The sequence below is a fragment of the Neoarius graeffei genome, chromosome 2 (genome assembly GCF_027579695.1).
Source record: "Neoarius graeffei isolate fNeoGra1 chromosome 2, fNeoGra1.pri, whole genome shotgun sequence".
NCBI classification, from domain to species: domain Eukaryota; kingdom Metazoa; phylum Chordata; class Actinopteri; order Siluriformes; family Ariidae; genus Neoarius; species Neoarius graeffei.
In genome coordinates, this window is record NC_083570.1 from 20,419,641 (window position 1) to 20,444,063 (window position 24,423).

Below are 24,423 nucleotides of genomic sequence, written 5' to 3' on the forward strand. Positions count from 1 at the left end.
TCTCAATACTCTTCTCTTCCCATCATTCTGGAAGAAGTTTGATCTGTTCAAAGTATATTATTTCAAAACCTTGCAGGCTAGACAATCTTGTCAATGTCCAAATATTTATGGACCGGTCTTTTTTTTTTTTCCAACCAACAGTTTTAGCTTGCATGATTACAATCATTTAAAAAAACGTGTACACACACATTCTCAAACAAACTTTCCAATGATTTTCAAGTCCCACTTTAATTTCACAGTTAATTCTTAGGATTGTCTTTTAACAATACACAAATAATCTTTTTATTTAAACATGATTAAATAAGCTAAAATGACGTTAAATATCGAATATCAAATACAGAAAAAGCTGTGTTCAATGAAAATGGTCAATATATTAAAGCTAAGTATTACTGACTGGAGGAAAGCTTTATAAAGTCATGATTCTTATAGAATGTACATTTACTGGTTGGAGGTATGTATTAAGAAATATAAGCTATGACCAAAAAATCCTTCACTAGTTACAGAAATCTGACTTAAAAAAAAAAGCCCACCTTTGTTCCATGGTTGCCTATTTTTGTCAATTTTCATATAGTACAATTTTAAAGAATTTTAAGGATTATCTATGGAAATTGACTCAAAGGTGCAACACATTTTGTTGTGCTTAAATACAGGACCCAGTACAAAAGCTCAACCAAGCAGATCAAGTCAAAAGCAAGCACTTACTCAATGGAAAGTAAAAACAAAACCAAAAAAAAAGATGGAAAATCTGAATAGGCAATAATAATAGTAGTAAAAATATAGTGTTAAGATTAAAAACTTAGTTAAATGTTTAAAATATAAGTGCAAGCTAGAAAGTGTGTGAAGGATGAAGGATTCTGCCTGTATTCCAGGACAAGAGTCAGTCTCAGTTTCTTTTTGTAAACATAAACAAGCAAAGAAACAAATCATATTCTTCATGTATGAAGAACTCCAACCTGTGTCCTAGCCTCACCAGTGTAGACGTTCGTTCAATCCACAATCTTCTCATTTTTAAATAGTGAAAGAAGGTAATACACTGTACATGTGAACAGAAACAAACACCCCAAAATGTTCTGGTACAAGCTGATACTAGAACTTGCATCAGTATAAAAGTTTATATCATGGCTGCGATGAGCAAATCTATGTATGTCATGAGCCATGGTTTGGGCCACACCCAATACGACTGGGTATGAAAACTCGAGTCGCTTTCAAATTGGACAGTGCATAAAGGGCGACGTTAAATGTCCACGTTGACCAAATTTATCCTTTAGTTCAGCACAGATGTGCCCAAGTCGTGATGTATGTGTACTTTCTGGAGCAGGTTCTCAGGATTGTGGTCTGTAAACAGACCAGAAATCAGTAGAACAGGTAGCAAGTCACCATCTCAGCTAGGTTTTTCTCGATATTCTGTAATAGCTTTCCATAGCTTACACAGGATCCCACCCCTGTGTGTGTGTGAGAAAAAGAGAGAGAAAACAAATCAGCAACTGCAACCACTTGATACGTGTTACTTGAAGATTTAAGAGGCACTCTTTTCTTTCAACGTTTAGTTATCATTTGTTCATTTCAGCTCTCTGTAAGCTTTTATATAACTTATCATTAAATGTAAACCAATGGTGTCACGAATGCACTTGTTAATTTACAGCTGATTTGCATTTATCAACGTATAAACACGGATACAAAGGAAACCAGCAGAAACTTTTGTAAATCTGGCAAGAATTTTTAGTTCGGTTTGGCCTGATGAGAACATTTAGACAGAACTTTATAAGAAAAGAATGATAAACAAGACCTGTTTTGGAAATACAGTGGTGCATGAAAGTTTGTGAACCCTTTAGAATTTTCTATATTTCTGCATAAATATGACCTAAAACATCATCAGATTTTCACACAAGTCCTAAAAATAATAATAATAAGTTCAATTTATATAGCGCCTTTCACAAACCCAAGGACGCTTTACACAGGAGTTACCAAAAAAAAAAAAGAGCCACACTAGGAAGAGTAGTGTGAGGTAAAGAGAAAAGTTTTCAAGTTAGCTTTGAAGGAAGAGAGAGTGGAACAGTCACGAAGCGATTGTGGTAACGAGTTCCAAAGTTTAGGAGCAGCAACACCGAATGATCTGCCACCCATAGATGCCAGTTTAAAATGTGGAACAGTCAGAAGTCCACAGACAGAAGATCTGAGGGAGCGGGAGGGACAGTACAAATGAATTAACTCACAGAGATGGGAAGGGGCGAAACCATGAAGAGCTTTATAGGTTAAAAGCAAGATTTTGTATTTGATCCGAGAAATAACTGGCAACCAATGCAGTTGCTGTAAAACAGGAGTGATGTGAGCAGTGCGCTTGGTGAGTATGAGGACTCTAGCTGCTGAGTTTTGAATGTACTGCAGGCGATTGAGCAATGTGGCAGGGAGACCATAAAAGAGAGAATTGCAATAGTCAAGACGAGAAAAAATAAACGCATTGACCAACATTTTGGCATCAGTTTCCAAGAGAAAACGGCGGAGACGTGCAATATTGCAGAGGTAAAAGAAAGCATTCTTAGTAATTAGTTTAAGATAGGGTTCAAACGTAAGGGTGGAGTCAAAGAGAACTCCAAGGTTTTTTATAACTTGGGAAGGACTAATAGACACACCATCAACATCAATAGTAAAACTGGAGAAGTTCAGAACCTGTCTTTTGGTACCTACTAATAGAACCTCTGTTTTGCTAGCATTAAATTTAAGGCAGTTCTTATGCAACCATTGCTTAAGGTCAGTGATGCAAGTCCTTAGCAGCTGAACAGAGGCTATAGAAGGGGTGATAGTGATGTAGATTTGAATGTCATCAGCATAACAATGAAAGTTAAGGCCATGATTACGAATAATCTGGCCTACAGGAGAAACATATAAAAAGAAGGGGACCAAGGACAGAACCCTGAGGGACACCTTGAGCAACAGTAGCAGTGGATGATTTATGAACACCAATAGAGAGAAACTGTTGCCTGTTTGCTAGATATGACTGAAACCAGGCTAAAGCTAAGCCAGTAATAAAAGTAGATAAAGAACCCAGTTAAACAAATGAGACAAAAATGTTATACTTGATCATTTATTTATTGAGGAAAATGATCCAATATTACATGTCTGTGAGTGACAAAAGTATGTGAACCCTTTGCTTTCAGTATCTGGTGTGACCCCCTTGTGCAGCAATAACTGCAACTAAACGTTTCCAGTAACTGTTGATCAGTCCTGCACACTGGCTTGGAGGAATTTTAGCCCATTCCTCCATACAGAACAGCTTCAACTCTGGGATGTTGGTGGGTTTCCTCACATGAACTGCTCGCAACATTTCGATTGGATTAAGGTCAGGACTTTGACTTGGCCATTCCAAAACATTAACTTTATTCTTCTTTAACCATTCTTTGGTAGAACAACTTGTGTGCTTAGGGTCGTTGTCCTGCTGCATGACCCACCTTCTCTTGAGATTCAGTTCATGGACAGATGTCCTGACATTTTCCTTTAGAATTCACTGGTATAATTCAGAATTCATTGTTCCATCAATGATGGCAAGCCGTCCTGGCCCAGATGCAGCAAAACAGGCCCAAACCATGATACTACCACCACCATGTTTCACAGATGGGATAAGGTTCTTATGCTGGAATGCAGTGTTTTCCTTTCTCCAAACATAACGTTTCTCAAAACATTTTTCCAATAGCCTTCTGGCTTGTCCACGTGATCTTTAGCAAACTGCAGACGAGCAGTAATGTTCTTTTTAGAGAGCAGTGGCTTTCTCCTTGCAACCCTGCCATGCACACCATTGTTGTTCAGTGTTCTCCTGATGGTGGACTCATGAACATTAGCCAATGTGAGAGAGGCCTTCAGTTACTTCGAAGTTACCCTGGGGTCCTTTGTGACCTCGCTGACTATTACACGTCTTGCTCTTGGAGTGATCTTTGTTGGTCGACCACTCCTGGGGAGGGTAACAATGGTCTTGAATTTCCTCCATTTGTACACAATCTGTCTGATTGTGGATTGGTGGAGTCCAAACTCTTTAGAGATGGTTTTGTAACCTTTTCCAGCCTGATGAGCATCAACAACGCTTTTTCTGAGGTCCTCAGAAATCTCCTTTGTTCGTGCCATGATACACTTCCACAAACGTGTTGTGAAGATCAGACTTTGATAGATCTCTGTTCTTTAAATAAAACAGGGTGCCTACTCACACCTGATTGTCATCCCATTGATTGAAAACACCTGAAACCCGGAGTGTAACAATGAAAACAGTGTAATAATGGTCCATCCTGGCGCCCCCCCAGGGGTGTGTGCTCTCCCCACTGCTCTTCTCCCTTTACACCAACGACTGCACCTCAAGAGACCCACCTGTTAAACTCCTGAAATTTGCAGACGACACAATGGTCATTGGCCTCATCCGAGACAGTGACGAGTCTGCATACAGACAGGAGGTTGAATGGCTGGTCTGTTGGTGCGGTCAGAACAATCTGGAGCTGAACACGCTCAAAACTGTGGAGATGACAGTGGACTTTAGGAGGAGCCCCCCACCCTGCCGCCCATCACCATCACCAACAACATTGTGACTGCTTTTGAAACCTTCAGGTTTCTGGGTTCCACAATCTCCCAGGACCTGAAGTGGGAGACCAACACAGTCACCATCATCAAAAAGGCCCAGCAGAGGTTGTACTTTCTGCACCAGCTCAGGAAGCTCAACCTGTCTAAGGAGCTGCTGACACAATTCTACTCTGCCATCATTCAGTCTATTCTCTGCTCTTCCATCACTGTTTGGTTTGGATCAGTCACCAAACAGGACAAGAACAGACTGCAACGGACAATAAGGTCTGCAGAGAAAATTATTGGTGTCAGCCTGCCCTCCATCCAAGACCTGTACCTGTCCAGAGTCAGGAAACGGGCAGGTAACATCTCTGCAGACCCATCGCACCCTGGTCACAAATTGTTTAAACTTCTCCCCTCTGGGAGACGCTACAGAACACTGTACGCAAAAACAACCAGACACAAGAACAGTTTTTTCCCTCCGGCTGTCTCTGTGATGAACAGCTAAAACCGGACTCAAATATCAGTAACATCAACCGTGAAATATCTGCACACTCATACCGTCATTCTGTGCACACTGTATATTTATATTTACTAATTTATCCTTGCACTATGCTGTCTATACATATATTTACCTTTCTACATGTACATAGCTTTTTGTTTTTGTCTACGCTTTTTATCTGTTTGTACTAAGAGAGCTAAGTGAAACCGGAGTCAAATTCCTCGTGTGTGTTCACATACCTGGCAAATAAAGTTTTTATTATTATATTATATATCTAATTTCGGGGCGGCACGGTGGTGTAGTGGTTAGCGCTGTCGCCTCACAGCAAGAAGGTCTGGGTTCGAGCCCCGTGGCCGACGAGGGCCTTTCTGTGTGGAGTTTGCATGTTCTCCCCGCGTCCGTGTGGGTTTCCTCCGGGTGCTCCGGTTTCCCCCACAGTCCAAAGACATGCAGGTTAGGTTAACTGGTGACTCTAAATTGACCGTAGGTGTGAGTGTGAGTGTGAATGGTTGTCTGTGTCTATGTGTCAGCCCTGTGACGACTTGTCCAGGGTGTACCCTGCCTTTCGCCCGTAGTCAGCTGGGATAGGCTCCAGCTTGCCTGCGACCCTGTAGAACAGGATAAAGCGGCTAGAGATAATGAGATGAGATATATAATTTCACCTTCAAACTGCTAATCCTAGAGGTTCACATACTTTTGCCATTCACAGATATGTAATATTGGATCATTTTCCTCGATAAATAGATGACCAAGTATAATATTTTTGTCTCATTTGTTTAACTGGGTTCTCTTTATCTACTTTTTTAGGACTTGCGTGAAAATCTGATGATGTTTTAGGTCATATTTATGCAGAAATATAGAAAATTCTAAAGGGTTCACAAACTTTCAAGCACCACTATAGATTAAAAAAAACCTCACTTTAATCTCAGACTTTTCAGGTCATCTCTGGTAATGTAATGAAGGAGGTCATCCAGAGTGTAGTCCTCTGCTACAATCTACAGTATGAGAAATGCTAAATTAAGCATCACCAGTATATAGTGTTTTGTAATTTTTTTTTGTTTGTTCGTTAAAAAAAAAGCAATGTTCATCATGAAAGTGGAAGGATATGTTACCCTGTTTATAGAGTCTGCATCAGCTCCGTGGAGCCTGAGCCATTTGAGCAGCTCAGGGTCACCTTCGCTTCCCAGTGAACTCTGAGTACTCACCGAGGGAGTAGCAACACCTACAACAACAACAAAACCCTTAGCAAAAAGAAGTTTATTCAAGTGTACTATGAGTATACTTATTTTTTACTAAAACTGAGGAAGTATACTTGAAGTTGACTTTTTATAAACTATATTTTATATACTTAAGAATAGTATAGTGAAGTATACTTGGCTTATACTGAAAAGTATAAACAAAAGTCTAAGACTAAGTACATTAATACTAAGACTTACACTTTAATACTAAAACTTATACTTTAGTATACTTTTTACGTTTTTCTGCCACAAAGTACTAATACTTAGTATATCTTGCTCCAAGTGCATAATAAGGTCAAGTCATTGACTCATGCTTAACATTTAATTTATATATTAATATAATATAATGCTGGAGTTTAAAACTTTACAGCATATAGTATGTGTGCTCAATTGCATTATCGTTACACTACCGTTCAAAAGTTTGGGGTCACCCAGACAATTTTGTGTTTTCCATGAAAAGTCACACTTTTATTTACCACCATAAGTCGTAAAATGAATAGAAAATATAGTCGAGACATTTTTCTGGCCATTTTGAGCATTTAATCGACCCCACAAATGTGATGCTCCAGAAACTCAATCTGCTCAAAGGAAGGTCAGTTTTATAGCTTCTCTAAAGAGCTAAACTGTTTTCAGCTGTGCTAACATGATTGTACAAGGGTTTTCTAATCATCCATTAGCCTTCTGAGGCAATGAGCAAACACATTGTACCATTAGAACACTGGAGTGAGAGTTGCTGGAAATGGGCCTCTATACACCTATGGAGACATTGCACCAAAAACCAGACATATGCAGCTAGAATAGTCATTTACCACATTAGCAATGTATAGACCCCTTTCACTGACGTCACCCGAAACCGGAAGTAAACAGACCCTGCGCCATTTTGGAAGACCAACAAACTCATGATTAGGGGACAATAACGGCAGCGGTATGTGAACCCACGAGAATAAAGTGGAGTGGCAAACGACTTAAACAAACAAATCTGAGCTGTTTTATTTATGATTTATTGGCCCAACAGTAGACTTGAAAGAAACCTATGTGAGACTTGGCAAAAAACTGTGGATATAATGGATAAGTCTGTGCATGATCTGCGGACACTTTGAGGTAAGCAAACGCAAGAAATTCAGATTTAAAACATGCTAAATTGGCCCCAAGTTGATAACTGTATGAGGAGCAAGCCTCCCAGACTTCTACAATTTAATAATAATAATTATTTAGGATGGTTTGGGGCTTGCTCGCTGTTGCCAGGTTGGTTGTTGAGTAGCCTGACTGTTTTTTTTTTTCTTGCGTGTGGTATCATTGTTGACGCGAGGTTGGTTTTTGAACATGCCAATGCGGACACAATTTCCCCTGATGAGTTATGACTTCAGACGCGATGCGTGTGTGGAGGTGTGGAGTCCGCGTGATATGTGCGTAAGATAGGCTTCTCATGTGTTTGGAGATCCGCGCTCCGAGACAAACGCAAACGCCCCCCCCCCAGGGAAAAAAGGGACCCCCCGAAAATATCGGCATAGTTCGAACACTGAGTGTAGGCACTGGGTGTAAACAACAAATAGTTTACAATGTCTGGGTAGCAAACAGATGGCAGAATTGGTGTCCGGTCCTCCTTATGTTTCCATTCTCCCTTGCCCCGAGTCTTATCATATGGGTCAAACCCATCAATCACAGCCAGTTTCTCCACATACCGTGCCCTTTCTGCAGCTGGTAATGTACTCACATAACCAGAATTATCAGCCATCGTGTCACTTTACTCTTGCTCGTACTTTGTTTTATATTGTGAGTGCATGTACTTGGTCTTCCAATATGGCGCCTAACAAAATCTCGCGGCGCGGTGACATCATGTGAAAGGGGTCTATAGAGTGTATTTCTGATTAGTTTAAAGTGATCTTCATTGAAAAGAACAGTGCTTTTCTTTCAAAAATATGGAAATTTCAAAGTGACCCCAAACTTTTGAACGGTAGTGTATATACCTTAAAATCATACACAAAAACAGAAAAACTTTTGACTTGACTTTATTGATCAAGAGACCATTATGTTTACATTACTTTTTCCTTTCATTTTCTCCAGTAAGGAAGGACTTGATTTCATAGGTCTTTGTTTTTGAAATGTTTGAAAACATATCAAACTTGTTTTCAACATTCTGTCTTGTGATTTTGTAAATGCATCACACTCTTGTGTACATACCGGTACAGTATGAGTAAACTTTAAGAATACTTTAAGGAGTATATTTCCAGTATATAAATAGTAAGCTACAAGTAATATGCCAAGCAAACTTAAAGTATAACAAGTAAACTAGTGAAATAACCAACGTTTATAACAGTATACTTAAAGTATACAATATACTAAAAATAGGGACTCGAAGTATATAACTAGTACAATGGCAGTATATCGATAAGTGTACTTGTGGTATACTTTAAGCATACGAGAGGGATATACTGTACCAAGTACATTGATAGTATATAGATGAGTGTACTTGTTGTATACTTTAAAGTGTACTTTTGCAAACTTAAAATGAACTTTAAAGTATACTTTTATAAACTTGAAATGTTCCAATTTAGTCTGAAAAAGTATTAAATTTGTATACTTTCTAGTACACTAAAAGTACATGGTCTGTAGTATACTTGCTATACTTATACTGAAGCATACTTAATAAAATCAACTTTAAGTATACTACTTTTTGCTAAGGGAAGCCCTGAGTAACACAAACGCTTAATTATATAGTAAAATAGTGAAATTGCTTAATGCTGTGTGTGTGTGTGTGTGTGTGTGTGTGTGTGTGTGCGCCTGCCTACGGACTAACCAATGGGCTCAGAGCGAATCTTCAGTAGTTTAATCTCCTTCTCCCTCTCTTCCAAAACCTGATGCAGGATACACTGATACTCTCGTTCCCTCTCCACCAACTCTTCTAACAACCTGCACACACACACACACACACACACACACACACACACACACACACACACACACACATATATCAAGACCACCAAACAGAACTGTTTTTATTTTATCAAAAGTGTTAGAACTCCACCTGTTGGTCTCGAGCTTCATGCGGCCGAGTTCCATGCTGACAGAGCGCTGCGCAGTTTGAGACTCTGAGACAGTCGAACTGAGCGTGCTCACTCCAGACGTGGCCACCGTGTCATCATGGTTGGCAATGGTCGGGCTTCTGTTTTTACTGGTGAGGCTTCCATGATGGATGGCATCCTCATCGACGTCTTCCTGGTCAGCGGGGTCGCTTTCCGACGCCAAGCTGAAGTGTGGCCTGAGCTCTGAGAGAGAAATAAAAACCCAGACACACAAAAACTTAACACCAATGTTTATCTACATCAAACTATTAATCCATTTAAAGTTCTTGAACATACTATATATTTTTGCATTTTCCTAAACAAATGTATCTCAGAATGGCTCAAAATATTGTGTCTTCCTGTGATGCTTTTCTGTTCACCATGCTTGGAAAGAGTGGCTATTTGTGGAACACTTACTGTTAATATTTTCTTCCAAATAAAAGAATATACACCCAGTTAGGGTTCAGTGGCACAGTGGAGAAAGAGTTACTACCTGGCACCAGGATGGTGATGGCGGTCTGTACAGCTTTTCGGATGATGTTATCCAGCGCGAACATCCAGTGAGGTTTGATATTGTGATTCCGCAGCACTTTGTTCATCTGCGGACATGAGCAGTTCAAACACACGTGTATACGCAAAGACGACGCAGAGTAGACATTTCGCGATAATCTGAGTATTATATGTGAAGATTTGCTGTTATAGCAGCATGCCTTGTCATGTTTTATTTCTCTTATACAACCCCGATTCCAGAAAAGTTGGGAGAAAGTACAAATTGTAAATAAAAACGGAATGCAATGATGTGGAAGTTTCAAAATTCCATATTTTATTCAGAATAGAACATAGACGACACATCAAATGTTTAAACTGAGAAAATGTATCATTTAAAGAGAAAAATTAGGTGATTTTAAATTTCATGACAACAACACATCTCAAAAAAGTTGGGACAAGGCCGTGTTTACCACTGTGAGACATCCCCTTTACTCTTTACAACAGTCTGTAAACGTCTGGGGACTGAGGAGACAAGTGCTCAAGTTTAGGGATAGGAATGTTAACCCATTCTTGTCTAATGTAGGATTCTAGTTTCTCAACTGTCTTAGGCCTTTTTTGTCATATCTTCCGTTTTATGATGCGCCAAATGTTTTCTATGGGTGAAAGATCTGGACTGCAGGCTGGCCAGTTCAGTACCCGGACCCTTCTTCTACGCAGCCATGATGCTGTAATTGATGCGGTATGTGGTTTGGCATTGTCATGTTGGAAAATGCAAGGTCTTCCCTGAAAGAGACGTCGTCTGGATGGGAGCATATGTTGCTCTAGAACCTAGATATCCCTTTCAGCATTGATGGTGTCTTTCCAGATGTGTAAGCTGCCCATGCCACACGCACTAATGCAACCCCATACCATCAGAGATGCAGGCTTCTGAACTGAGCGCTGATAACAACTTGGGTCGTCCTTCTCCTCTTTAGTCCGAATAACACGGCGTCCCTGATTTCCATAAAGAACTTCAAATTTTGATTCGTCTGACCACAGAACAGTTTTCCACTTTGCCACAGTCCATTTTAAATGAGCCTTGGCCCAGAGAAGACGTCTGCGCTTCTGGATCATGTTTAGATACGGCTTCTTCTTTGAACTATAGAGTTTTAGCTGGCAGCGGTGGATGGCACGGTGAATTGTGTTCACAGATAATGTTCTCTGGAAATATTCCTGAGCCCATTTTGTGATTTCCAATACAGAAGCATGCCTGTATGTGATGCAGTGCCGTCTAAGGGCCCGAAGATCACGGGCACCCAGTATGGTTTTCCAGCCTTGACCCTTACGCACAGAGATTCTTCCAGATTCTCTGAATCTTTTGATGATATTACGCGCTGTAGATGATGATATGTTCAAACTATTTGCAATTTTACACTGTCAAACTCCTTTCTGATATTGCTCCACTATTTGTCGGTGCAGAATTAGGGGGATTGGTGATCCTCTTCCCATCTTTACTTCTGAGAGCCGCTGCCACTCCAAGATGCTCTTTTTATACCCAGTCATGTTAATGCCCTATTGCCAATTGACCTAATGAGTTGCAATTTGGTCCTCCAGCTGTTCCTTTTTTGTACCTTTAACTTTTCCAGCCTCTTATTGCCCCTGTCCCAACTTTTTTGAGATGTGTTGCTGTCATGAAATTTCAAATGAGCCAATTTTTGGCATGAAATTTCAAAATGTTTCACTTTCGACATTTGATATGTTGTCTATGTTCTATTGTGAATACAATATCAGTTTTTGAGATTTGTAAATTATTGCATTCCGTTTTTATTTGAGTGATTCCACGCTTATGGGTACTGAAATGGGGACATGAACTTATTCACCTAAAACCATTTCTTTTTTTACCATCAGGTCACAAAACATGTAATCTTTAATGAATAATATGTTAAAAGATAACTTTAATTTTCTGAGATGTAATAAAAACATATTTATATGCCAAAGTCAAGCCTATGAGTTCCAAAATGATGTCTGTTACATTACTTCTGTTACGATTGTCCATCTCGCGTCTGTTACAAATTAATTACAATCGAGCTATATACCATGTTAATCTTATTGAAAGAATGTGTATGTTTATTCTACTACACATGTTTATTAATTATATTTGCTAAAACATCACCTTCCTATGTTTCAAAAAGTAATTCTACATTGTTAAAATTGAGAATATATATGTCCACAACGCTTCTGTTACGTTCTGACTTTGGCATATAAATATGTTTTTATTACATCTCAGAAAATTAAAGTTAGCTTTTAACATATCATTCATTAAAGATTACATGTTTTGTGACCTGATGGTAAAAAAAAGAAATGGTTTTAGGTGAATTTTTAAAAATAAGTTCATGTCCCCATTTCAGTACCCATAAGCGTGGAATCACTCATTTACAATTTGTACTTTGTCCCAACTTTTTTGGAATCAGGGTTGTACCACAGCTATGTATATGCGAACACTTCAAATTATCAAACTTTCCATTTGAGACAAGGTTGCTGTCTAGGTCAGACATTGGCCATCGATGACCTGCCAGTCAGTCAAAAATAAACGTGTGCCATCCTCTTTGACGTTTGGTGTGTGTGGTTTGTTTTGGGTTGTTTTTTTTTCAGTACACAACAGTGTTCTTGCCACTAGATGGTACACAAACACAACACAATGCAATACCATCCAGGCAGATTCTTAACATTCCATGTTGCTCCCTATATTAGTCTTTGCTAAAAGGTGGTTGCTTTTTTTCAAGCAGGTTTTAATTTCTATAAACTCAGAAGAATTAAAGAAGAGTTCACTTCAGCAGTCACTCTGTTTAACATAGACTTAAATTTCAGCTACAGTCTGCAGATCTTGTTTGAAAATACATACCAAATGAAAGTTTTGCTTGACGAAAAACAATCTAAGAATTGTTTTTTTTCCCTTTTCTTTGAACCTGCTTGTCCTCAAAAAATATGAAATCTTCTTGTAACAGACACCTGCGCTACCGATTTGTACATCTAATGTTAACCAAACATGTTATACTTTGCATCGCTCCTGATCTCAAATTCGCTCTGCGAATGCTGAAACTGAGCAGAGACTCACCGCGTCCTGGAAACTGAACAGCACCACCTGCAGCTGGCTGATAGCGACGCTGTCAAAGTCCAACTCCAGTTTGAGCTGAGACAACGTGTTGGCAATAATCTTCCGGTCAGCCATTCGTACAAAATCTCCCAGGCTGGCCACCAGAGTGGAAATATGCTCATGCTTTAGCTTGGTCTCCTCCGCACCCTATACAGAGAGTACCAACTCGTCAAGTTTGTTTTATTATCATCATATCCATAGATAGTGCTTTCTGTGTACAGTATGCTCACCTGTGTGAGTGCTTCCTGCAGGTTGGTGACTATTTTGTCTCTGTCCTCGGTGAGGATGTGGTGCAATGTCGCCCTGCGCTCGCTGTCCTTTCTCAGCATAAAGAAGCCAGGATCCTTCTCTTCTGGAGACGGAGGAGCGCTGTGGTCCTCAAACTGCTCCACTGGGATGCTTTTGAACACACACATTCTCAGTCTCTACACACTCGTGACACAATTTCAGATCAATGGCCCAAGGTTGTCCCGATTTACTGTTTCTCCTCCTGTCTCTAGTTACCTGAGGAAGAGTGAGCGATGCCCTTTGACCTCTCTCTCACTAAGGCACTTGGTGCTGGGCTTGAAGACGAAGGGGTTGGCGCTCAGCTCGTTGTCTGGAGAGACGGAGCCATATTCACTGCTGCTGCTCGTATCCTCAACCACCACCGGAACAGGGAGGGAGATACTGCGCACATATTCTGGCAAAACATAGCAGGGATTAAGCTCCAGTTACCGTACACATCTGGACATGCTTTGTCATGTCCTCTTTCTCAGTTACTATAAAGCTCATTAATTTCATTAACAGATAGCAAAATCTAAAGGGATTAGCAGACTCACCAGTTGCTGGGGTCAGAGCTAGAAAAATACAAAAACACACATTCTTAGCATTATTCTTTTAACATGATGAGAAATTCACTTTAGCACTTTTAAAGGAAGCAGCTAAAAGCGCTTTGGTAAAACTGTAGACCAGAACGTGGACATGTCTTCGTGGAAGAAGGAAGTCATTAGCATTCAGAGATATGCATGTATCTTGATTTACCATGTATACATGTTTATATTCTTCAAGCAAATTTTAAAAACGTTCACAATCTGCACTGCTAATACTCGCCAGATAGGTACCTGACAGGATTTCTGACAGAACGATGAAGTAATTTTCCAAAAACCTCACAATCTACACCGGTATTGCTAGCCTCATAGCAAATATAATCTAACCTGACAGGATTTTTGAGAGAATGTTTAAGTATTTTTTTCCACAACAGTCTTCACTGTTAATGCTAACCTTATAGCTAACCTGACAGGGTTTCTGAGAGAACAGAAGATAAACTTTATTCATCCCTCGGTGGGGAAATTTACATGTTCCAGCAGCTCACAGATAGATAGATAGAAAGTGTCAGGAACAGACAGTAACAAAAAGAAATAGAGTGCAATAAAGGTATAAAATATAATAATAAAATTAAATAAATAAAAAAGTAAAAACACAGCGGGCGGCATGGTGGTGTAGTGGTTAGCGCTGTCGCCTCACAGCAAGAGGGTCCTGGGTTCGAGCCCCGTGGCCGGCGAGGGCCTTTCTGTGCGGAGTTTGCATGTTCTCCCCGTGTCCGTGTGGGTTTCCTCCGGGTGCTCCGGTTTCCCCCACAGTCCAAAGACATGCAGGTTAGGTAAACTGGTGGCTCTAAATTGACCGTAGGTGTGAGTGTGAATGGTTGTCTGTGTCTATGTGTCAGCCCTGTGATGACCTGGCGACTTGTCCAGGGTGTACCCCGCCTTTCGCCCGTAGTCAGCTGGGATAGGCTCCAGCTTGCCTGCGACCCTGTAGAACAGGATAAAGCGGCTAGAGATAATGAGATGAGATCTTCACTGTTAATGCTAACCTTATAGCTAACCTGACAGGGTTTTTGAGAGAAAAGAAGATAAACTTTATTCATCCCTCGGTGGGGAAATTTACATGTTCCAGCAGCTCACAGATAGATAGAAAGTGTCAGGAACAGACAGTAACAAGAGTGCAATAAAGGTATAAAATATAATAATAAAATTAAATAAATAAAAAAGTAAAAACACAGGGGGCGGCATGGTGGTGTAGTGGTTAGCACTGTCGCCTCACAGCAAGAAGGTCCGGGTTCGAGCCCCGTGGCCGGCGAGGGCCTTTCTGTGCGGAGTTTGCATGTTCTCCCCGTGTCCGCATGGGTTTCCTCCGGGTGCTCCGGTTTCCCCCACAGTCCAAAGACATGCAGGTTAGGTAAACTGGTGGCTCTAAATTGACCGTAGGTGTGAGTGTGAATGGTTGTCTGTGTCTATGTGTCAGCCCTGTGATGACCTGGCGACTTGTCCAGGGTGTACCCCGCCTTTCGCCCGTAGTCAGCTGGGATAGGTTCCAGCTTGCCTGTGACCCTGTAGAACAGGATAAAGCGGCTAGAGATAATGAGATGAGATGAGATGAGTAAAAACACAGGCCATGTATGTAATGTACACAACAAAATAAGAATAGAACTTAAGTAAGAGAAGTACTTCACCTGAAGTAGCAATATTGCACTAATTAAAGACTGGCAACTGAAATAGGAGTAGAAATATTGCACTAGGGAGTGAATGTTATTGCACAGCATAACATAACTAATGAGGATGCAATACGTGTGTAAAGTGACCAATAAATGACAAAAAAAAAACATCACAGGCTATGGACATAATTGTACACAACAATTATGAGAGTGAGACATGAATAAGAAAATACTTGCACTGAAAAGGATATGGTACCAGATAGTATCTGATATACTGTATTGTTGCACAGCAGAAGATGATGGCAATGAGATGCAGATAAAGTGACAAAAACTTGATTTTGACATTGAGAAAAAACAGTGCGACATTATGCCAGGTTGTCATTGAAAAGTCTGGCAGCAGCTGGGATGAAAGACCTGCGGTAGTGTTCCTTCTTACACCGTGGGTGCAACAGTGTGCTGCTGAAGGAGCTGCTCAGAGCACCAACAGTCTCGTGTAGGGGGTGAGAGCTGTTGTTCATGATTGGCATTAGCTGAGCTAACATCCTCCTTTCACACACCTCCTCAGTGGAATTTAGAGGGCAGTTCAGGATGGAGGCCCTTTTCACCAGCTTGTTAAGCCTTTTCCTGTCTCTCTCAGAGCTTCCACATCCCCAACAGACCATGGCGAAGAAGATAGCAGATGCTACCACAGTGTCGTAGAATGTCCTCAACAGTGTCTTGCACACGCCGAAGGAATTCAGTCTCCTCAGCAGGTGGAGACGACTTTGGCCCTTCTTGTACAAAGCATCTGTGTTGGTAGTCCAGTCCAGTTTTTTGTTAAGGTGAACGCCCAGGTACTTATGTTCCCTCACGATCTCAATGCCCATACCCAGGATGTTCACTGATGTAATTTGTGGTGCTCTCCTGTGGAAATCAATCACCATCTCCCTTGTGTTCCTGGCACTGATGTGGAGGTTGTTATTTCCACACCAGTTGACAAAGTCATTGATGTCCCCCCTGTACTCCTGTTCGTTCCCCTCTGATACACTTCAACAATGGCTGTATCGTTGGAGAACTTTTGGAGATGGCAGGTGTGTGTGTTATATCTGAAATCCAAGGTGTACAGGGTAAAGGGGGGGGAGTACTGTACCCTGGGGGGCTCCTGTGCTGCAGACTACTATGTCAGACACACAGTCATGATGTCTGACATACTGTGGTCTGTTAGTGAGGTAGTCGATGGTGCATGCAGCCAGGTGATGGTCAACTCCAGCTCCTTCTAGCTTCCCCTTAAGCAAAGATGGCTGAATCATGTTGAAAGAACTTGAGAAGTCAAAAAACATAAACCTCGCAGTAATTCCAGTGTCCTCCAGATGTAACAGGGATCTGTGTAGAAGTGTAGATAACAGCATCCTCCACACCGATGCCCGGTTGGTACACGAACTGCAGGGGGTCCAATTCCGCATTCACAAGGGGTCTGAGGTGATTGAGGATGATCTTCTCCATAGTCTTCCTCAGGTGAGAGGTAAGTGGTTTGGCTCCCTGGGGTGTGCAGTCTTTGGAACCGGAACCACACAGGAGGTTTTCCACAGGACAGGAACCTTTTTCAGACTGAGGCTCAGGTTGAAGATGTGTAGAATCACTTCAGAGTTGATTTGCACAGCCCCTCAGCAGTCTGAAGCTGATGCTGTCAGGACCTGTAGCCTTGTTTTGTTCTTCTTGAGCTCTCTTCTCACCTGATCAACTGTTATGGAGAGGCTGCAGGAGGGAGGGGTGATGGGTGGCTCCGAGTGTAGTTGGTGGGGGGAGGGAAGTGGTGCAAGAGGGGGAGTTGAGGGGTATGAGAAGGGTGCAACTGATGTCTGTGATGACCTAGAGGAGGGGGGAGAGGTGTGCCAGTAGGGGAGTGATAGGGGCACTGATTGGTCTGGGCTTTGGTGGGTGAGGGAGGGAGTGCGGGCAGAATCAAACCTGTTGAAAAACAGGTTCAGTTTGTTTGCCCATTCCAGGTCTCCAGATTCAGGGACCCTCCCACTGTCTTCACTGTGGACAGAGATGGGTTTCAGGCCCTTCCACACCTCTCGTGTGTTTTTCTGTTGCAGGTGCTCCTCCAGCTTCCTCCTATAGCACTCCTTGCTCTTTCTTATCTCCCTCTTGAGCTCCTTCTGCACTCTCCTCAGCTCCTCTTTGTCCCCAGATCTGAAGGCCCTCTTCTTCTCATTCAGCAGGGTTTTCAGGTCAGGAGTCACCCACGGTTTGTTGTTGGAAAAACACCGTACCTTCTTGGTCGGCACAGTATTCTCCACACAGAAATTAATGTAGTCCGTGATGCAGTGTGTAAGACTGTCAATGTCCGCTATGTGTGGACTACACAGCACTTCCCAGCACTTCTGTGGTCTCAAAAAAGTCCATCAGTGCCATGCTGCTCTCCTCCGACCATCTTCTCACACACCTAGTAGTGAGGGGTTGTTTGTTCACCATAGGTATGTAAATGGGGACTAGATGCACCAGGTTGTGGTCTGAACGGCCCAGTGGGGGGAATGAGCTGTATGTACCCTTGATGTTTGCATACAGTAAGTCCAGTGTCTTTCTGTCCCTGGTAAAGCAGTCAACATACTGAATGAAAGTGGGGAGAGTGGAGGACAGGAAAGCATGACTAAAGTCTCCTGAGATTAGGAGGAAGGCTTGTGGGTGCGATGTTTGCAGCTGTGATATTACAGTGTGTAAAAGCTCGCTCATCCGCGGCCAATGCTGCTGCGGCATCAGCTGCCAGCGGCATTTACACCGTTATCATGATAACGTACGAGAACTCCCTTGGGAGGTAGTATGGCCAAAAGCTAACAGCTAGCAGCTCAATGTCCCATGTGCAGTGCTGCTCTTTAATACCATTGGTTACACCATCTCTCGTTCACAAACATTGCTACCACCCGCCCATCCTCTTACCAGTCTCATTCGCTCTCCTGTCCACTCTCATGAGTTGAAAACCATCCAGAGTGATAAGTGAATCCAGAGTGAGTTCATTCAGCCAGGTCTTTATGAGGCACATGATGCTGCACTCCCAATACTCCCTCTGCAGCCTGGTCAGCACTGCGAGCTCTTCCATCTTATTAGGGAGTGAGCTTACGTTCCCCATAATAACAGACGGTATGGATGGTTTATACCGTCTTTTCCTCTCACAGCGCTTAACTCAAGCTCTGCATCCCCTTGTCCTCCTTATTTCCACAGGGATCTTGTGGTTCTCCTCAGGGAGTATCCTCATGCTGCACAATGCCAGCAGCTGATCGCAGGTATAAACAATCAAGCCGTGACTGAATGGCTTACCTGATATTGTTTTAAAAAGTCCCAAAACAAGTAAAAAACACAAAACTAGTCTCATCAAAAGCACATCCATACTAGCATGTGAACAAGTAAGGTTAAATACTTAGAAGGGTACGACTAAAGACGATAAAAAGAAACATAAAATAGGAAGAAAAACTAAGAGCTGCTGAAACTGGCTGCCACTCACACGGCGCCGGAAGTAGAAAAGAATGTTGAAGTAATTTTGTTCACTACAATCTTCACTGCTATTGCTAGCCTCATAGCTAACATAAGCTAACCTGACAGGATTTCTGAGAGAATGTTGAAGTAATTTTACAAATGCATGATAATCTACACTGCTATTGTTAGCCTCATAGCGAACATAAGCTAACGGTTTTAATTTTATGCACATTTGAAACTTTATATGTTAAAAAACCCTCTGTAATTTTCTTCTGGTCCCAAGAAGTATTGTTAATAAGTAATAATTAAAATAAGTTAGCGCAGATCGTGGCGAATTTCTGTCGGCTATTTTCGTGACCACTCAGCGCGTGACATCATTTAAGCCAAACAAACCACTTGAGTTGAGTCCACTTCCGTTTACTTGCATTGCCATTCAGTTTGAGTGCAGACGTGCGTTCAGGAATTTCCAAAGAAAAAACATGCCTTATTGTTGTGCAGTGAACCGTAACAACGGGACCGGTTCAGGAAGAAGTTTTTACCTTTTTCTGAGAGAGAAGAAGAGGCAGAGAGAGTGGATTGGCTTTGTTCGGAAGAGGAGAAGAGGCGGCGCGAGAGGATTGGCTTTTTCCAAAAAAGGAGAAGAGGCGGAGCGAGAGGGTTGGCTTTTTCCGAAAAAGGAGAAGAGGCGGAGCAAGTGGGTTGGCTTTTTCCAAAAGAGGAGACAAGGCAGAGAGAGTGGATTGTGCGCGTGAAACCAGAGCGTTGGCTTTTTCCGGAAGAGGAGAAGAGGCGGAGAGAGTGGATTGTGCGCGTGAAACAAAATCAAGCAGTCAAAGTCAAAGAAGAAACGGAGCAGCAATGCTCATGCAAAAAGGAGAAGATTGGAGGTAAACGTTTTTACTTTTGCTTGCAATTGACAAGTCAAGAATCCTGAGGGATCCTGTACAATCATTGTGGAAATGAGACAAAGGGATATTTCCTCGCTTAGAGTTGGCTATAAATAGTATAATGCCGCGGATGGTAGGCTAATGTGGCCTACCGGCGCACTGTCAAGTCATCGTTCCCTATATCCACTAGGGAGGGCGGTTTAATTATTCTTCAAAAGGGCTCTTATTTAGTATTACGACGAAAGTAGGAATTTATCATAACTACCAGGATAAATCGTTTGGGCACGAGTCTTGTTGAGGTCCGGGGTCACTGCGATCAGAGTCGGCCGAGTCGCTGTCCGATTCCGAGGCCGCACGGTCAAACCAGTGAGCCACATTCGCCGACTGCTTCGCAACGGCCATAGGTTAATGCATATATGGCTTCACCTCTCGATATTTAATTTGGAGAGTTCCTACTTCAAAATCGCTATCGCTTTCAGACATTTTACACAACCTCTCACGACCAAAGTCCGTACACGTGTGCTCGGTTCACAAGTAAACACAGAGCTGCTCCCGGTCTGTTTGGCTTAAATGACGTCACGACGACTCTCCCCTGTTGGTGAAAGTGCGCATAAGTGAGATGTAAACAAACCTTTGGAAATTGGGCAAAGCAGTATATTTTAACCGTTTTATTCAATTTTAGGGTGCAAATTAGACACCAGGAAGATTGAATTCGCTTTTTGGGTCGTTCTTCTAGACAATAAAGTTGATATTCTACGTTTCACCTCTGACCGTTGCCTATGACCTTTAAGTATTTTTTTTTCACAATAATCTTCTGTTAATGCTAACCTTATAGTTAACATAAGCTAACCTGACAAGATTTCAAAGAGAATTTTGAAGTAATTTTGTTCATTGTACATTGTGTGAACATTTTAACAGTAAAATAGAAGTTATTTATTTATTTGACATAGACAGTGCACATTAATCAACATAAAATGTAAATGTACCAGAATTAGCCAAAATGGCTATTTTTACATCTGTTATCTATGGACTGATGTTAAAAGGTCAGATATACCTAAAAAAAATTACACAGAGTAGTAAAATTAAATTAAAAAAAAGATGACAATCACAAACCACACAGACCATAACCTAATCTGTAAAATAGCAATTTATACAGTAAAATACAATTTGTGCATGTGCATACTACTTAATAAAGACACACCTGTGAAGTTGCTCCCCTTGGATTTTTTCCTGCGTGACGTGACGGTGAGGAACTCATGCATGAGCAGCTCGTTGGCTGTAGCGCGCAGGTCCGGGTCCGGCTCGAAACAGTGCAAAATGAATGCCTTGGCCTCAGCTGACATGGTGTCTGGAATTTCTGGATGGATCTTAAACATTCCCACCTACACACACACACACACACGGCAGCTCACTTAAACAGAATAAGATCACAAAAGTTAATCTATATAATTAATAAACAAAGAGGTACTTCATGGCTTAAAACCTCTATTTTATGAAGGCCTTAATGTCACTTTGCACAGATCAGCAAAACCTTTAGCACATGTCAGTGCTGGCAGCCTCTGTAACTGCATTCTCTCACTGACCGCATGGGATTATGTGTAATCCCCTTTTTTGGCTCTACTGACATTCCGTACATGGCTGAGGAATGTAGAGCTGAGTCTAAGAAATAGGACAGAATCAATAATACCGGGCTTTAACTAGACAATGAGCTGTCTGTGTTCACGAGTCCACTGCCACGAAAATGTTTATTTACATTCTCAGGATTCCTGACTGTAAAAATTTCCATGGAAAGTTCAATCAGCGTTTTTTTTTTTTTTTTCCATGTTCTCAGGAACTCCACTGGTGTACTTTCAGTAACTTCAGTGACTCAGCTACAAAGAAGGCCAAAAAAGTGTTATCTTAACTTTATACATTTAAATCTGACGATTTGTAAGATAACATGCCGAGTTGTTTTGTTTTAATAGAATAATAAAATAAAGTAGAAAGGTCAGTGACTTGTACAGCCGAAATGAAAGACTATTTTTATAGTGTACATAGGGAGTGCAGTCTGCTAAACAGTAGAAAGCACACAGGTTGTGTTTCATGTGATGATGTGCACTATTGAATCGCAAATTCCAAGATAATTGCATTACCAAATTGAATGCAAAATTTACTTTCATCTGAAAAGAGGACTTTGGACCACAGAGCAACAGTCTGATTCTTTCTCTCCTTAGCCCAGGTAAGACGCTTCTGATGTTGTTTCTGCTTAAGGAGTGGCTTGATATTACAACCCCGATTCCAAAAAAGTTGGGACAAAGTACAAATTGTAAATAAAAACGGAATGCAATAATTTACAAATCTCAAAAACTGATATTGTATTCACAATAGAACATAGACAACATATCAAATGTCGAAAGTGAGACATTTTGAAATTTCATGCCAAATATTGGCTCATTTGAAATTTCATGACAGCAACACATCTCAAAAAAGTTGGGACAGGGGCAATAAGAGGCTGGAAAAGTTAAAGGTACAAAAAAGGAACAGCTGGAGGACCAAATTGTAACTCATTAGGTCAATTGGCAATAGGTCATTAACATGACGGGGTATAAAAAGAGCATCTTGGAGTGGCAGCGGCTCTCAGGAGTAAAGATGGGAAGAGGATCACCAATCCCCCTAATTCTGCGCCGACAAATAGTGGAGCAATATCAGAAAGGAGTTCGACAGTATAAAATTACAAAGAGTTTGAACATATCATCATCTACAGTGCATAATATCATCAAAAGATTCAGAGAATCTGGAAGAATCTCTGTGCATAAGGGTCAAGGAAAGAAAACCATACTGGGTGCCCGTGATCTTCGGGCCCTTAGACGGCACTGCATCACATACAGGCATGCTTCTGTATTGGAAATCACAAAATGGGCTCAGGAATATTTTCAGAGAACATTATCTGTGAACACAATTCACCGTGCCATCCGCCGTTGCCAGCTAAAACTCTATAGTTCAAAGAAGAAGCCGTATCTAAACATGATCCAGAAGCGCAGACGTCTTCTCTGGGCCAAGGCTCATTTAAAATGGACTGTGGCAAAGTGGAAAACTGTTCTGTGGTCAGACGAATCAAAATTTGAAGTTCTTTATGGAAATCAGGGACGCCGTGTTATTCGGACTAAAGAGGAGAAGGACAATCCAAGCTGTTATCAGCGCTCAGTTCAGAAGCCTGCATCTCTGATGGTATGGGGTTGCATTAGTGCATGTGGCATGGGCAGCTTACATATCTGGAAAGACACCATCAATGCTGAAAGGTATATCCAGGTTCTAGAGCAACATATGCTCCCATCCAGACGACGTCTCTTTCAGGGAAGACCTTGCATTTTCCAACATGACAATGCCAAACCACATACTGCATCAATTACAGCATCATGGCTGCGTAGAAGAAGGGTCCGGGTACTGAACTGGCCAGCCTGCAGTCCAGATCTTTCACCCATAGAAAACATTTGGTGCATCATAAAACGGAAGATACGACAAAAAAGACCTAAGACAGTTGAGCAACTAGAATCCTACATTAGACAAGAATGGGTTAACATTCCTATCCCTAAACTTGAGCAACTTGTCTCCTCAGTCCCCAGACGTTTACAGACTGTTGTAAAGAGAAAAGGGGATGGCTCACAATGGTAAACATGGCCTTGTCCCAACTTTTTTGAGATGTGTTGTTGTTATGAAATTTAAAAATCACCTAATTTTTCTCTTTAAATGATACATTTTCTCAGTTTAAACATTTGATATGTCATCTATGTTCTATTCTGAATAAAATATGGAATTTTGAAACTTCCACATCATTGCATTCCGTTTTTATTTACAATTTGTACTTTGTCCCAACTTTTTTGGAATCGGGGCTGTAGGATTGCGACAGTTGTAGCCCCTTTCCTGAAGACATCTGAGCGTGGTGGCTCTTAATGGATTGACATCAGCTCCAGTCCATTCCTTGTGAAGCTCTCCCAAGTTCCTGAATCGACTTTTCTTGACAATCTTCTCAAGGCTGCGGTCATCCCTGTTGCTTGTGCAACCTGCCTTTCAGCAATGACCTGTGGCTTACCCTCCTTGTGGAGGGTATTGATGACTGTCTTCTGGACAACTGTAAAGTCAGCAGTCTTCCCCAAGATTGTGGTTGCGTGTACTGAACTAGACCGAGAGATACAAGGTGTTTATTTTGTTTTACTCAAACTTGAAATGAAATATTCAAAAATTTTGAGATATGGTGAGGTTTTTTTGCACGTTTGGCCATGTTTATCAAAATTAAAATAGAAAAATGCTTCACACATTTTAATTTGCATGTGATAAGTCTAGAATATATAAAATTTTCATTTTTTTTAAATAACTGATGGAAAATATTGAACCTTTTCACGATATTCTAATTGTTTGAGATGCACTAGTAGATATGCACTCTCTGAGTCACTTATTAGAAACGCCTGCTCATTATCACAACTATCCAATCAGCCATGAGTCTGCCTACAGGTGGGAGATTGACCATCTGGTGTCCTGGTGCAGGCAGAACAACTTGGAGCTCAGTGCTCTAAAGACATTGGAGATGAACATAGACTTCAGGAGGAGCGCTGCCACACCCTCCCCCATCACTCTGTTTGACTCCCCAGTGACCTCTTTGGAGTATTCCCA

General features: G+C 41.4%; 1 protein-coding gene across 1 annotated transcript in view; it reads right to left on the reverse strand.

Annotated features, from left to right (window-relative positions):
• Positions 1-209: 209 nt before the first annotated feature.
• The window catches only part of map3k5 (mitogen-activated protein kinase kinase kinase 5), a 160,898-nt gene continuing 136,684 nt past the window's right edge, over positions 210-24,423 (reverse strand). Inside the window, exons 20-30 of the mRNA XM_060913964.1 lie at positions 20,978-21,158; positions 13,782-13,799; positions 13,465-13,642; positions 13,191-13,359; positions 12,922-13,107; positions 9,832-9,937; positions 9,302-9,542; positions 9,074-9,186; positions 6,151-6,260; positions 5,957-6,033; positions 210-1,442 (exon numbers count right to left, since the gene is read on the reverse strand). Coding sequence (XP_060769947.1) covers positions 1,382-1,442; positions 5,957-6,033; positions 6,151-6,260; positions 9,074-9,186; positions 9,302-9,542; positions 9,832-9,937; positions 12,922-13,107; positions 13,191-13,359; positions 13,465-13,642; positions 13,782-13,799; positions 20,978-21,158 — 1,440 coding nt within the window. The 3' untranslated portion in view covers positions 210-1,381. The remainder of the gene's footprint in view (positions 1,443-5,956; positions 6,034-6,150; positions 6,261-9,073; positions 9,187-9,301; positions 9,543-9,831; positions 9,938-12,921; positions 13,108-13,190; positions 13,360-13,464; positions 13,643-13,781; positions 13,800-20,977; positions 21,159-24,423) is intronic.